At 38.5% G+C, this 15,652-nt stretch overlaps 3 protein-coding genes across 3 annotated transcripts; 2 read left to right on the forward strand and 1 right to left on the reverse strand.

The window, feature by feature from the left end:
- Positions 1 to 58: 58 nt before the first annotated feature.
- LOC145470838 (uncharacterized) lies at positions 59 to 7,831 on the reverse strand. Its single transcript, XM_081454711.1, has 8 exons — positions 7,599 to 7,831; positions 5,822 to 6,052; positions 5,180 to 5,487; positions 3,976 to 4,304; positions 2,097 to 2,260; positions 1,544 to 1,616; positions 658 to 690; positions 59 to 217 (listed from the first exon to the last, which is right to left on the reverse strand). The coding sequence occupies exons 1-8, from the start codon at positions 7,829 to 7,831 to the stop codon at positions 59 to 61; spliced, it is 1,530 nt and encodes a 509-aa protein (XP_081310837.1).
- An 86-nt stretch (positions 7,832 to 7,917) lies between these two features.
- On the forward strand, positions 7,918 to 11,595 carry LOC145470839 (superoxide dismutase [Fe]-like). Its single transcript, XM_081454712.1, has 3 exons — positions 7,918 to 8,206; positions 9,790 to 9,893; positions 10,752 to 11,595. The coding sequence occupies exons 1-3, from the start codon at positions 7,949 to 7,951 to the stop codon at positions 11,164 to 11,166; spliced, it is 777 nt and encodes a 258-aa protein (XP_081310838.1). The 5' UTR covers positions 7,918 to 7,948; the 3' UTR covers positions 11,167 to 11,595.
- Positions 11,596 to 12,526: 931 nt separating this feature from the next.
- On the forward strand, positions 12,527 to 15,642 carry LOC145470840 (uncharacterized). Its single transcript, XM_081454713.1, has 3 exons — positions 12,527 to 12,997; positions 13,959 to 14,229; positions 15,172 to 15,642. The coding sequence occupies exons 1-3, from the start codon at positions 12,765 to 12,767 to the stop codon at positions 15,325 to 15,327; spliced, it is 660 nt and encodes a 219-aa protein (XP_081310839.1). The 5' UTR covers positions 12,527 to 12,764; the 3' UTR covers positions 15,328 to 15,642.
- The last annotated feature ends 10 nt before the right edge of the window (positions 15,643 to 15,652 follow it).

The raw sequence follows: 15,652 nt of genomic DNA on the forward strand, positions 1-15,652 counted from the left end.
AACGAACCACAGAGAATTTCCATGTTCAGGTCAGTTCTGACGGGTTAGCTGTATTTGATCATAGTTCATCGTGCTGGTGTAGGTGTTGATACATCTTTCGTTCAAATGAAGGATCGTGTACTTTGGAACTGTGAAACTTGTGTAGGGCTTGTGGAATGAGACCTGCAATGTCTGCCACAGCAATGTCTTTATCGTGTGCTCCAAGATTTTCAACAATCTACACAGAAGTGAAAGATACAAATCATTGCTGTTGTTGAAAATATTATTTTGTACAATTTGTGACAGTCCAGTGGAAGTTAATTGGGAGTATTACTAATAAAATTGATTACGCATGTACATATATATCGCACATGTTCACAAATTAAAACATTATGGGCTGCTCTTGTGTTTGTTTTCAAAGGGGATAAACATTGGTTGGACCCTAAGAGAGAGAAAAAAAACTGGCCTGGAGCAGTCTAAAGAGTATAATTATTAATGGCTATCAGCCAACTTTTAGGGCAACCTAGCCTCTGAGATGTTATTCATTGTCCTTCCATGTTTGAAAAGGACTGACATTTTCTTTGCACCTTGCTCATGGTCAAGAAACTGATATTAAACACTGGTAAATCGTAGTAAATTACATTAACTCTGTGGCAGTTACTCGTATGGTGTAATTACCTCAGTGGCCTTGCTAAGAGTTCCACCAAGTTCCTTAGAGACAGAAAAGCAAAGAATTAAATGTATTGCTAGATGACGAAAAACATCTCATCATGCTAAGCAGACTCTGATAAAATGTGTGGTTCTAGGAATTATCCATACTCACCTTAAGAATGTCAAGGGAAAGAGGATTTTTGAAGCTAAAGTTCTTAAAAATGCTTGAGGAACCCAAGGTCGAATGGGAATTTCCACAGGGGTGGTCAGGGGTCATTCAAACCCAAAAACCTTACACTGGAGAGGTACAGAATGATATTTTCTGGATCAGCAAAATGTTCTTTTGTGTTTTAGTGTGGCAATTGTACTTCATGTTTCTGGGGAGGGGGGAAGGGTATTGGCACAAAAAGACAATATACTGTTACAGGATGTGTACCCGGTGGTTTGTGAAACAAATGTGGGGGTTGGGAGTCTTAGGTATGGATATCTCCTGGAACTAAACAATAGCAGGATGTAGGGCTTGAACATGACACTGTCAGATTACAAAACTAGGATTCTAATGACTTAATCGTGCCACTGGCATACCAGGGATCAAACCTAAAATAAAGTACACCTCATCCAGCCATTGCACCTGCAAAGTTACCCCAATTTTTTTCTTTCTTGCAAAAATCCAGAGAGATTTAAGGTCTATTTTTTTAGGTCTATTAGGCAACAGCTGCCCTTAGCTACAACCCTACCACACAGCTTCTCCTATGCAACCACGGTTATTTTCAGTTGGCTCAGAACAACTTGGTCAGTTAAATGCAACCATATTCTGGAATATGTAGACGACTGGATTAATGAATGGATTCTGTTGTATAGAGTACATGCTGAGTTTTCTCAGAAACGTCCTGTGACAAATCTTTTCTCTTACCTCTACATAACTTGAAACAAACTGTTCTCTGTCAAAGTTTCCTCTTGCATCATGGCAATGAGTGAGCAGATTTCTGTTAAGTACAGGAAAAATGTATTTATTTAGTAAATGAAAATAATTTTAATTACATGATCTTGCAAAGTTAAGATAATTTAGTTGTAAGAAATAATAATGAAAAGGTGAGCATTTTCAGAAGAGGTGCATGGAAACAAGTTATTTTGGGTGGTGGAAAAAGTGAGTGATTACTACTGATGAATGATTTCAGACATCACTCGTTTGCCTGCTGTTTGTTTATTCATTGTTATCGATTACACATTGATTATACATGTATATGGCATATGAATGACTTCAACAGATTGTGACTGGCAGGAAACTGACTAACAAACACAACTGACTCACAATATCAATGACTACCTGATTGATTGATTGATTGATTGATTGACTGATTGATAGACGGATGGACAGACAGACAGTCAGACTGACTGACAATACAGAATGATTGACTTTAGAACTGACTGACTGACTGGATCGGCGGGATGATATACTAACGTACTCAATATCATCAGCATCAATGTGGCTGTATTCAAACTCTTCAGTATTCGACACATCAGTTGGGTCAATAAATAACAGCACATCCTTCAACTGATCGATAGTAAGGTTCTGTACGTATTCTTGAGTGATGTAACCATTGCCATCAGAGTCGAGGAACTCAACAAGCTGGGAAGAAATAAAATAACAACCTTATAATTCTTGGTGGCCTTAAGCTTATGCTTAATAATTTAGGGCAAAAACCTCTACATGTATTAAGAACCTTGTAGTCCAACATCATTGTGGTAGTTTGTTGTACATATACACGTAGGACTACACTCTTTTACACGTCAAGTTGCTATTAATACCAGCAGCAAGTAACTTTAAATAAGAACCTAAGTATAGCCTGAACTGGTCTCTCATATGCAAAATCACCACTTTAGAAATGCACAAAGAGCACTAAGCTGATAGAGTTTCAGTAACTTAAATTCTTACATAGACGTGTACCAACCAATAACTTTTTATTTAGAATAGGTCTACAGGGCGATGAAAAGTGCAATTTTTGTCACACCTCCTCTGAGTCAATAATTCATCTTTTTTGGTCATGCTGCCAAACATCTCACTTTTGGAATAAACTTACTGAATGGCTGAAAAACTTAAATTTACTTCCTAGAGATTATGCTTTGACAAATATTACTGCTTTGGGTCTGAGGCCAGGTATCTCTCAATTTGCGCTTCTTATAAATTACTGCTTTCTCTTAGCACGATATCACATATGGCTCGCTAAAACAAAAGATGATCATCCAAATCTTACGCTTTTCACATGCACACTAAAATCACAATATGAGATAGAAACAAAAAGTGGAGACACAAAGAAATGGAAACCTCTTACAGGATATATGAGGATTTAATTAATATTTTAGATTATATTTTCTGTAGGGTTATCTATCTCCTACCCATTAATCTATTTCTAATCTCCTGTCAGATGCATAACTCATTTTACTTTTAATGTACCACATGCCTTTGGTCTGTTTTTTATGTTTCTGTACTACAACCTCAAGCTGTAATGATAACTAGCTATTTTTCTCAGTTTTTTTTTTCTTTGCCCCTTGTCGTCACTATTTCTTAATTGTGTAAGTCATGTAACTGTATTTGTTAGTAATGTAAGTCGTTTAGTTATTGTAATTTAAATAGTGTAAATAATTAGAGCAATATAATGTAAATAGAGTTAGTGTTGTAAGTAAGCATTGGTTTCCCTTGTGTTATTGCAAATAAAAAAAAATTTAAAAAAACTTTAGAAACGAGAGGAAATCTAGGGCAAGTCTCACCATGCAGTTGCTTGTGGGATCGTTACTGGAGACAATATGGCTTCTTACACTGTATCTTTTGCTTTGTAGCCATTAATGATTCCACAAGCCACTGTGTGATGAGATTTGGTCTCCCATATAAAAAGGGCGGGGCTGCTCATCGGAAATTTTGAAAAGAACCCCTAAGAATTGGTACCAAGATCATGTTGTGTGGTCGTGGCTTGAATTTTTTTCATCCCTAAGAGGTACCAATTCTAAAACAAAACATCTCCTATCATGTTTTTTTCAGCTCAATTCCCTAAAAGGTGCTGCAAAAGCTCCCGCTGTGGACCTTTTGGGGCTGAACACCCTAAGAGATACCAAAACTGCTTTTTTAACCCCTAAAAGGAACAACAAGCACTCCTGTCCTTTTTATATGGGAGTACCCCCCCCCCCCCCCCAGGATTTGGCCTAGGTTTCTTCTTGTTTCTAAAGTCGCAAATACCCTGCAAGCTGTCAGCCACTTTTAAAGTTCTCGCCAAAGTTTCACGTGAGAGAGGATAGCTCCAGATGCTAGTTTCTTATAATTATTATGTAAGGTGTCTGCATGTCTGCTACCTTTCTTGCTCTTTCCTGTTCATCTTTTCTCATCACATCTCTCTTGTTACTCTCACTATCAAAGTACTTTGTGACAAAATCATTCAGCCAGATCTTTCCTTCTCGATCAGATAATGTCAACAAGAACCGTCTCAAAATGTGAATATCCATGTGTCCTTGAGTAAGTTCACCATGACCAGAGTACTGCCATAACACCATCACTTCATTCATGGGTGTAAAAGAAATTTTTGCTTCATCACAGCCTTTGTCCAAAAACTGTTTCAACTGTGAAAACCAAATGGACACAGCAGAATTCATGTAACCCCATGAACGAACTTGGTGCCAGTAACCTGTATAAATAGTAGCATTATTATATCTTGAAATCTCAGTCTCTATTTTGTGAGCTGCAGATAATTCTGGATATTTTGTCTACTGTCGAGAGAAGTCACAAAGCTACAAGTGCATAGGCATGTGTATAGTGTGGCTGCAAACCTGCAAAATGTATCGTGATTGCATTTCCGAACAGAAAAGTCAAAAATATATAACTTAAGGTAAATAATAACAGTAGATATCATTCAATGTTCAGACAAAACTGATTCCACTCCAGACCTGTAAATTGCTGACACTGATTTCAATTTCCCCTTTTTATAATGACATATAATAAAAAAATCATCTAATCTGGTTTTTGTGACATCCAGAAATAAATGAAGGTTCTCAGTTGCCTAGTTTCTGTACAGCTTTCTCTTAGGCCTTCACACTCAATTGATTTCAGTGACGTATCCGAAATGAAGGGCCCGGAGTACTGACCTGAAATGATTGAACGCCACAAAATATTGAGGCTTGGGAACTAGGCAAAAGTCTTGATACTAATAAGTGTTATCAGCTTCAACCTTCAGCTTCAGTCCAGGACATTGACCTTGCCCTTGATTATTCTGGATGTCACCAAAATCCTTATCCAATTAGTTATCTTATGTATGAAAAGTTAGCCTACCTGTAGCCGTACCCACCCCCCGAGGAAAAACGTTTTTCCTCGGGGGGTGGGTACGGCTACACGTAGGCTAATGAAAAGTGTACAAAGACTCTGTAGTCCTTTGCACGCATTGCAGGCCTATAACGTGAGTTTATTATCTTTAGTGAGTTAATGTTATACTCATACCCTGTTTACTTATTGTTTTTCAGGAATGTCTCTCACATGAAAAAAGAAAACATTTCCCATGTGTCTCACCTCCAGGCATAAAAATGCAGTCGCCCTTATTCATTGTTACTTTAGAATAATGCACATCCTTGATCTTTGGAAATACTTCCAGGTCAATTGAATCAATATTAATCTCCGAGTATCCTCCCCATTCAAACTTGGAGTCATCAGACATGTAGACAAGATCTGTTTGATCTGGGTGAACTAGAAGCCAGTCTTTGGTGCCATTAAATATACAATGTATGTTACTGTATGGATCCTGGTGCAGTTTTGTTTGGCCGCCACGAGCACTGAGAAACAGATGCACCTCTTGAATAGCTTCTGAAAATGACCCACATCTGAGGTGACAAAATAATTGTAATTAAGGTTGGTTATTATAATTTTTTTAGGCTGGCTGGCTGGCTGGCTGGCTGACTGACTGACTGACTGACCAACTAAAGGACTTATACCCTGTGACTGACTGACAGGCCGACTGACCAACCGGCAAACCAACGACTGACAAGTTGAGTGACTAGGTAACTGAGTGACTGACTGAACAACTGACTGACTGACCGACTGACTCACTGACAGACCGACTACACGACCAACCAACAAGCCACATGACTGACTGACTGACTCACTGACTGAAGAATTTATTGACAGACACACAAATTAATTCCCACATGACATTACCTTAAACATGGGGGTATTCCTATATCTCTTTCCATTGGCTGCGGAATCTGTGAAATCACGTAAGCATCCATAGTCTGGTAGTTGTGTATAAAATGTTTTATTGTATCCCTACCAAGAATTCCAGCTTCACCAACTGGTGCTCTGTCATTACTTTCAGCTCGCGCTTCGAGCCGCACAGTGAGATTCCCATATTCTGAGATTAAAAAATCTTCTGTCCACAACTCATATGCCCTTCAAAAAAATTGTAAAAATTGCCCTGAAAAATTATTTATTTATTTATTTATTTTAGGATTCGTATAAGTACAGGTGCTTAACAATAGGACATAAGTCCCCTACTTGGTTAATACACCCACACCCAACCCCGAAAAAACCCTTCCCTGACCTGACTTAATAATCCTTTGAAAAATGGCAATTTTAATTACGCAAAAATTACTGAAAGATTTAATACTTGCTGTTTCAGAGTCATCTTGACGCCATTATCTAGAGAAAAAAAGTATAAGAAAATGAATATTTAAGTATGCCATAGCTTAAAATTGACATACACTGACATACATTTGATGGCTAAACAAACACTTAAGCACAAATTGACTTTAAGCGTTTGTTTAGCCATCTAATTAGTATGTTAGTTTTCAGCTATCGCCTACTTAAATATTCGCTTTCTGATACTTATTTTCTCTTGATAATGGCATCATGATGACTCTCAAACAGCAAGTCAGGGGCACCCAACGGATCGTTTCGGTAAATTATCTGTTCGGAAGGCCTTTAATCCCCTCTGATTTTCTTGAGAGAATTGGCACCTCGAACTTTCGTGATATGAGAAATTTAATGTCTGTTGTTTTCGGACTGTTGAAAATGTCGTTTTGAGTAGCGAAAAAAGGTCAGCTATCATTTTCGGAAAGGCGATAAGACCTAAGGTTTTCGGGAAATGGACAAAAAAGCCCTAATAAATTCGAGAATACTCAAGTTCCCCTAGAATATCCGAACAGATAAAATTTTTCTAGTGCAACCTAAAATTAACCTACAGAGCTTTAAAAGTACTCCAGATAGCCTAAAACAGCATCTAACAGCATTAGAGAGAAAACGGTCGTTGGGTGCCCCTGAGCAAGTATTAAATCCAAAACGTCCAGAATTAAATCTTTCAGTAATTTTAGCATGTCTTAGCCTTGGCAAATATCTTTTGATTAATCTTAATCATAGCAGCGGTTTTGAATATCTGAATGAGCGAGTTTAGCTCCAACCGCTTCAGTATCGAACTGAAATTCACGAACCGTTCACAGTAACACCAAACACGCGATCCGAGTTGATATTTCAAAATTAGAAAACAAAAGTCTAATTATTATAGTTTCTCGACGATTATAACGTAAATATTTTAAAATGATAAGCTAGATAAGTGGGTTAACAGCTGTTTCAGGACTTACACCTTTGTTGAATAACGTTAATTGCAAACTGTAAATATTTACCCTTTGGCAAAAACTTGTAGCCACATGTAGGCAGGCGAAATGGAAAAAAAATAATATCAAATTTTACCTCTTAGTTTCTGTCAAAGCTTTCTCAAATACAAAATAATAATTAACATACAAAAAGATCAAAATGCATGCTTTACAAAATTGAACAACTCTACAAAGTATTTGCGCGGAACAACTCTGGAAAACTTTTGAATAAGCTAAAGGAATAAATCACGGCTGGCCGGAGCGTTTTCCCGAACAAACACCACTTACTTAAAAGCAGTTCTAAGTACACTATAAAGAGCAACAAAAAGGGATTTTTCTTTTAATACCTGGAATGCTTCGCGGCTCCTCTAAAGACGACAGGTTTGTTTTGTGAAACGTAACTTGCCCAAAACTCCGAAGGGTGAGGTACTGTTTCTCGTTCTTCTGTGACAACATCAGGTTCTCGATGACGACCGAACGGCTTTAGGTGACCAACAAGTGCGTCATCCAAACAAACAACAAGATCAAGGGATATCAGAGAAAAGCACAGTTTACAAAACAAGGCAGACCCCCACAGCATTTTCACCTGTATCGACAATGTTTTGATCGGTAACCGCGCGAGCTCGCCGAAAGATCTTTTTAGAACCCAGTCTACTCACTTCAGTAGATCGCGTGAGATTGGGTTGAGAGAGGCAAAATGGCTTCTATCGTCAAGGGATTGGGTTTTTTCTGTTTCTTTATCGTTTTTTATCTTCATTTTTCTAGCGTCAAATGCGTCACTCCTTACGACGAAATTGTACAATATAAAGAAGAGTACAGTCTGCCAGATTTGCCGTACGGTTATGATGGTTTAGAACCTTTCATCGACGAAGCTACCTTACGCGTCCATCACATGGGACACCATGGAGCTTACACTAAAAAACTAAATGCGGCGTTAAAAAGCTGGCGGGAATCGGTTAGTATAAACGAAGACGAAGCTTAACCACATCATTCTCTTTGATATGGCCTACAATTTTATTGCGGGAGATCAGTAGTTATGTAAAAAGGGTACCTTTTTTCAATAAGAGGTATACGAAATGGGTAGTTAATTTTCTGTCAAAGGGTAAGGGGCGGAGTACCCCCTGGGAAGTAGTTAAGGTCTACATATAAAATGGAATGGCTCTGGTTGGGGAGAAGGGGGGAGGTAAAAGTGCGTGAAAAAATAAAGTGTCCTTAACTCCAGTTAACGACAAATATCATAGATGGGAGTATTTTTGTTTTGCTACTTCCCCTAGGAGGGGATGCTAGGTCCCTGTAAGTTGATTTTCACACCTAGCTTTTCTCATGCCCATAATGTCCCACACTGAGTGTTTCTTTTGTTAATAATAGAATGGAAGCAGGGCTATGGCTGGTCACCTCCCAGCATTTTTGTCACATATTTGCCCCTGGCTAACACTTTGCTGGTATTCTTTTGTTCTCTTGGGTGGTCAGACTGCACTGGCATGAAATAAAAGTACCTTACACAAGATCACAACATGATGACTCTAGCCATTCCTAACCTCCTTAGAGTCTCTATACACCTCCAACAACACTTTGAGCAATCTGTTGTAAAATAGACTTTCCATGAAAGGAATGCTATTAACACACAAAGATGATTAGGAACCAGCACACAGTCAGTGAAAATAGCAAGCAATAGATATGTGTCTATGTAATAAATAGAAAATCTACTTTCACCTCTCCTCACCTTCTCTCTTTATGCCCATTGCTCATAAGGCCTTCATTCTCTTCCACCTTTTAAGTTTGTCTGTCATATCTAACTTGTAAAGTATTTCTGGTTCCTTTAGTACTTTCAGCTTGTTTTGCTTTTTGGGGGGCAAGGTTCATTAGCCCTTTGCCCTACTCCCAACCTAGAGGGCCAGGTGCTGTATTTGTCTCGCCTCTCACCAGCCTCTTGTTAGCAAGGGTGAACATGCCTGGGGCAAATGCCCCAGCAGGTATACCCTCTAGGATCATTAAATTTTCTTGTCTATCTCTGATGTGATATCAATATTGTTTTACTGTACCATAGATTATTATTTTCTATTGACTTAAGCAACCCTCCGCACTACAATAACTAACAGCATGCAGGGAAGAAAGTCTAATTTTGGGGCTTTTAAATTTTATGACAACCAAAATAATGTCTGTGTGAATATTCCTGTCGTCTTCTCATATTAATTCCACAATAAATTACCAATAGTAGAAAAAAAAATTCTGCAAATCTATTATTTGGACAAAAAGTATTTTTTGGCCTGCCCTAAAACCTATTCAGTGTCTGATGTTGTTTAAGAAATCAAGAAGTTCTTGCAACATTAAGAAAAACCATCTATAGAAGTCTTACCAGTTCTCCATTTTCCCAGCTTGTCGGATGTATGAACAAAGAGATCTTCCAGACTTACATACTTCTAGACAATTGCCTCTTTCTTAATGATTTTGCACTTAAATGGTCTTCGAAAAAAATGCCTGAACGGGGCTGTTCAAAAACTATTTGCAATAATTTATTTCTTTAACCCAATCTTTCAGGGCAAATCTCCAGAACTGTCCTCAAAGCCCATCTCAACTATCTTGAACAACATTCAACTCATACCTTCTGATTGGCGGCTTAAAATTAGGAACAATGGTGGAGGGTGAGTTATTTTTTCATATTCTTTACACAAATCCATGTTTTTTTTGTTGTTGTTTTTTGTATTACATCCACACCCCAAAGTATAAAGTAAGTCAAATAAAAAAATTAGGAATTTCATCATTCATTTATTCATCGTTTTATCATTCCTAATTAAAATTATTATGATAACTAAACTCTTTGGGTGTAACATAGGTAAAAGACCATATTCATATTCTCAGTATTGAACTGGAACTAGCTTGTAATGGAGGCCCATGCGGGGAATATCATTAAAAAGAGATTAATGTCATTTGCATTTGAAAAGACTCCCCGCGTTAGCCTCAGTTGCAAGCTAGTTCCAGTGCAATACCGAGATTATGAATATGGCTTAGAGCGGCTTTATTTTCAATTGAGTCTCAAAAGTAATCAGAAAATTACTTTGTTTTGGTTTTGAGTTTACTATGGAGTTTACCAGATTGGCTGAGTAGTCTAATTGGTAAGTAACTGGTTTTGCTTTGGTTTTACTACACTCAATTGAAAACCGCTCTTGGTTTAGTTTATATTTGCTCTTATTATTAACTGGATCATTGGATAATTTGGTTCGAGAGTTGGCTTAGCCATCACAGGTTATGAGCCATTATACCATGCTATACAAACATGGTAAGCGTACACGTGAGGTTTTTGGGCGTTTCTATTTTTATTTTATTTTAGTTTTCTATATTTTGGTGGTGTTGTTTGATAAGGCAATTATTCCACTCGCGCTCGTTGGATATGACGTGATTATAGCCAACTCGGCGGTATGCACCTCTTTGGCTATCTACCATCTCATATCTAACTCGTGCATGCTCGTGGAATAATTGTTAATTATTCTTTGTCTTTCCAGGTATGTTAACCATGCGTTATATTGGGCAATCATGTCTCCAAACCCGAACAGCGAAGAGAGAAAACCCTCTGGTAGAATCGCTCAGCTTATTGACGAGACCTTTGGCAGTTATTCTAACTTCCAATCAATGTTTGAGAACACTGCCTTGGAAGTTTTTGGTTCAGGGTATGCTTGGCTCTGCTTGGATGTCGAGCAAGGTGGGGTGAAAATCCGTGGTACAGCAAACCAAGACAGTCCTTTAAACCTGGGCCTTCTGCCCATCTTAGTGATCGATGTGTGGGAACATGCGTATTATCTTCAACACCAGAATCGTCGGGCGGCATACGTGAAGAATTTTTGGTTTGTTATCAACTGGGATGCGGTCAGCGAGTTGTTGGAATGGTGGCCAAAACAAGCTAAACACGATGAACTGTGAACTTTAGCGTGATGATAACCAAGAATAAAATTGAAAGAAGACAATTTTGTGAAGATTCTGTATGAGAGACCTTTTCTTACGAAATTATAGTGGTAATTTACGTACAGAAACAAACAAAAACCCGCAAATCAAAACAAACCAGCGCGTGTTTCACAAGTTATAGTGGTCGTGGTAATTTCCTTACAAGAACAAACGAACAAGCAAACAAAACAAGCGCGTGTTTGTAAGAATTTTGCTCGCGACTATCAAGACACGAGAAGTAGATGCAAATTACTTCCAGAGCAGTTCATAGTCTTTTCAAATGTTCAAATGTTGTTGTTTATATTCTTTTAGAGTAATAGAGCTAGTAAAGGTCATAGAGTAGTTTATAGTAATTAAGATCTAATTATTTTGCTATCCTCAATAACGTTTGCATGGAAATCTTAGAAATCTTAGAATGTTTTCGTTCACAAAAAAAAAAAACATGAGATAACGCGTCAACGCGTCCTAAGGAAGCTGGCTATTTTTTTCTGATTCCTCGTATTCTTTCTATTTTTCCTGTTTGAACCATGAACCACTCTATTCTAAGCTCGGCATTTTCAATTTTCTCTCCTTGAGTCACCGAGACAATGTTTACACTTGTACGTACTTGTACCTGCGATGAGGCGTTCTTTTGTTTTTCGCTCCCAAGAACGCCTGATCGCAGGTTAACTTAAATGGTTTTCTCAATGTTTTTAGACATGGTGTTTCGGTTACAGGTGTGTTATCTACCGCGTTTAGAATGCAGAAATCGTTGTTGACATGTTTTCGCTTTCTAAAGGTAATTCTTTACGACAAGAATGTAAAGTTTTATTTACAAGCTACGATTTGCCGGTCTGATTACTAATTGGTTCATTCGAGCAACCTCGATTTGTCGCGTGGAAATTGGCCTGGACTAAATTTATGCACCTCAGCAGTTACTTGCAGTTTAACTCCCGGGAAGTCGAAATAGTTAAGTCTTTAGCATCTCTTGCTAAGAAAAATGTTTGTTCATGCCCGGACGCTGAGTTTCTTAAAAGAAAGACCTTTCTATTCCCTCTATTCATTATTTTGACTGTTGTTAATGATTGTGTAACGATCGTGACCAAGTTTTCTCTTTTTATGGGTTTATTAATTAGGCCTGTTGTAAGCTTCTCGGCGGTGGCCTTTCCGCGAACATTTCACTTTCATTTGTAACTTTTAAAGCGATTATATATCACTATAAAGAAGCCAATCTCCCACAATTTTTACGGAGTTTTAAGTATTTTGCAAAGAGGAAAGCTCCCAGTGAGTTGCGAAAAAAAGTTAAATCTCTCGTTTCTAGGAAACATGGCAGTTCTTGCTACGAATGTTTCGCTTTGCCAACGCGACATGGTCCATGAATTTTAATTGAAATCTTGTCCACGTTTATCCCTTTTAGTTGTTTCGCTCTACGTGGACTCATTCAAATTCATTGTAACATCTTCAACCTGCAAACCTCTGCTCTAGTTTGCCCTTGCAGCTTTCGATAGCTGGTCTACTTCGGTCGCTCCACATCTTCAGTTCTTTGCACGCGAGAGCAAAACTTCAATTCACTGTTTCCTAAATTAACGGAGGACGAAATGATTTCTACGCAGTTGTCTGGTTTAGTAATATTGGCGGTTCTGCTCGTTTCTGCCTTCGCTCATAAGCAGCATAATGACGACCATGAAAAAGCCGAGCAAGACAGAGACCATTTGTCGGTTGGAATTATGCGGAAACCCGACCATTGCCCAAGAGAATCTAAAGATGGCGACCATTTGACAGTGAGGTACAACAACACCCTCATCGACCAAACACCTGTTTTATCGACAAGGTAAGTTTTAATTTTTGGTCAAAATCGTTGTTGTCTCGAGCATGTAGCACAACCGCTGCTTTCATACAACTGTATGTCGCGGATTTCTGCATTTTCTCAGGCCATTTAGTTGCCTAATGCCGTGAATTAGTTGCGTTTTTGAATTTAGTTCATTGTGTTTTGAAAAAGCTTTTTGCCCAAATTTGCCGTATCAAAGAGCCAAGTATTGCTACGTTCCCGAGGTAAAATTAAGCCACATTTTTGCATGAATTACATTATATCCACTGCTTTTACAGCAATTTTTAACGGTCTCCAATAATTTCTAGGCTCAACAAAGCTAACCAATTTCGCATAGCGAAAATCGTTTCGCGTGGATATTCGGTTAGGCCTGTTCAAGTTTTCTTTTCCTTTTTTTGCGTTAAAAATTACAATTCGAGCTCTTTTTCTCCAGGCGGAAAATGATATGTAGAACGTCAGCCTGTAGTAATTTCAGCCGAAAAAAAAAAAGCTGCTGTAGTCGCTAAAAGTCCAAAAAGTACTTCGGAGGCCACAAATTATAAACCTGGATTTGACATGACCGTGTGACAGGAAGACTTGTGACGATTGTTTTGCAGTCCTTTTACACGGTTCACTACAATACTCTCTAACTTTGGGGCAATTTGGGAACCTTTTTTGGTCCGTTTAGTTTCTACCCTGTTTCGTTTTACAGTCGACCGTGAAAAGGGTTATTTCATGACGCTTCACTACGAGTTCTTATCGATTCCATGGTTAATAAATTTAAGCTCAATGCCTTTGTGACAATTAAATCAGGCATTCGGCACTCGATTAGGAAACTATACTAGTTACATCGGAGTTCTTACGAACTCATTCTCTTTGCTGTTAGATAAGTGTAAACATAGTGGCATAAATACGATAACAGATCTTCGTTGCAGCGCAGAACTATTAACTGTACCGTTTCTTTGAAATTGTCTTTTTCTTTTAGCGAATTTGAGTTCACTCTGGGTGAAGGACAAGTAATTCCCGGCTGGGATCTGGGCTTGAAGGATATGTGTGTGGGGGAGCTCCGTGAGCTTGTCGTCCCATCCCAGTACGGATATGGGGAATACCCCGTCGGAGACAAGATTCCCCCCAGGGCACTCTTGGTGTTTTACGTCGAGCTTTTAAAAATCTCCGACCCTGGCGAGGACAGTGGGAGACCGAACATGTTCAAGGAGATAGACGTCAACGGAGATGGTCTGATCTCACACTCAGAGGTAGGACGAATAAAAAAACGAACTGCAACCTAAACCTTGAAATAAAATTCAAGAGTTAAAATTGTCCAAACTATAAATCGAATATCTATCGACTATATTGTAAGCTCGGTCAATATATATACGTGTGGCTCCTTCATCAGATTAAAAAATGAAGAAAAGATAAAGTTACCTTTTATATTGATTGTGTTGTGCTTTAATTGGGGCGGCCCGTTTCGAATTTCGAATACACGGTCAGCTGGTGTGAGGTCTGGAACCGAGAATTCTTTGGTAACCGTTCGGAACCCTTTGAAAATTGTCGCTCCTTCTCCATTCTTCTCCCAAGATATTTCAATTTCCCCGGCTGTGCGCTGTAACTCCCAGAGCCCTAATAGACCTCTTTAGCTTGGGCGGTTTGTTTTCCTATTTCAGACCAGTGATATTCTCTGGAGAATTTTTCTCTTATTCATTTCAAAATTATTTATTCATATATTGACGCGACTATTTGAAAATTTGAAAGCAAGAATTCTCAAAAGTATTATCACATGGCCTAAAGTGGGGCAACAAACTGCGTAAGCTAAAGAAGTCTCCCTAATTAAGGGTTCCAGTTGACCACAAATTGAAAATTGAAAATAACATTTCACAAAACACAACAAATATCGATAAAAGTAAGACTTTCTCTTTTCTGTTTAACACTATGGTGGAGAGTACAATTTTGCCTACATAGCCTGTGCTAAATGCTTAGGTCGCTAATCAGACTGGGAATAGTCGACCACAGTACTGGTTTTACTTTATGATGTGGGAAATATCAAGCCAAAAGGGTGTTGTGTTATATAAATGACGCAAATCCTCCTTTAAATTTGTGTTCATATAAATATAAAAGTTTTAAGAAGAAAACTGGCCAGGCTTAAGCATCTTGAAAACTTGTGGCTTAAGTTCCTGTTTTTTTTTTATTATTATTTTCAGGTCGCTGGGTATTTGAGGCGAGAGGGAATGTCGCATGGCGAAGGAGATGAAAGCCATGATAACCTGATGCAAGAAATCTTCCACGAGGAAGACAAAAATAAGGATGGCTACATCTCACATGACGAGTTTCAGGGAATCAAGCATGGAGAGCTCTAGACATTTTTGACGTTGCTCAGTGTTATTTAACAATGAAAAGCGGCTTTTCAAAGCAGAAATTGATGTTAGGCCTTAGGAATCACCTTTCGATTTAGCAATTTGATGTTAATTGTCGTCACTCGATGAATTTTAATAAATATCTCCAGTTTCTCTTAGACTTCGGAATTCATCAATTCCACCACCCCCTTCCCTTGCCCACTATCGTAGCTGTTCAAGTCACCAAACACTATTCGGGAACTTCCTTCGGTGCCCTGGATCCTGGAGTAAAGAAGTACCAGCGAATTTGACAAGATTTCTCTCTCCTCTCTCTCCCTCTCCCTCTCTC

Source organism: Orbicella franksi, chromosome 15, assembly GCF_964199315.1.
Source record: "Orbicella franksi chromosome 15, jaOrbFran1.1, whole genome shotgun sequence".
NCBI classification, from domain to species: Eukaryota; Metazoa; Cnidaria; class Anthozoa; order Scleractinia; family Merulinidae; genus Orbicella; species Orbicella franksi.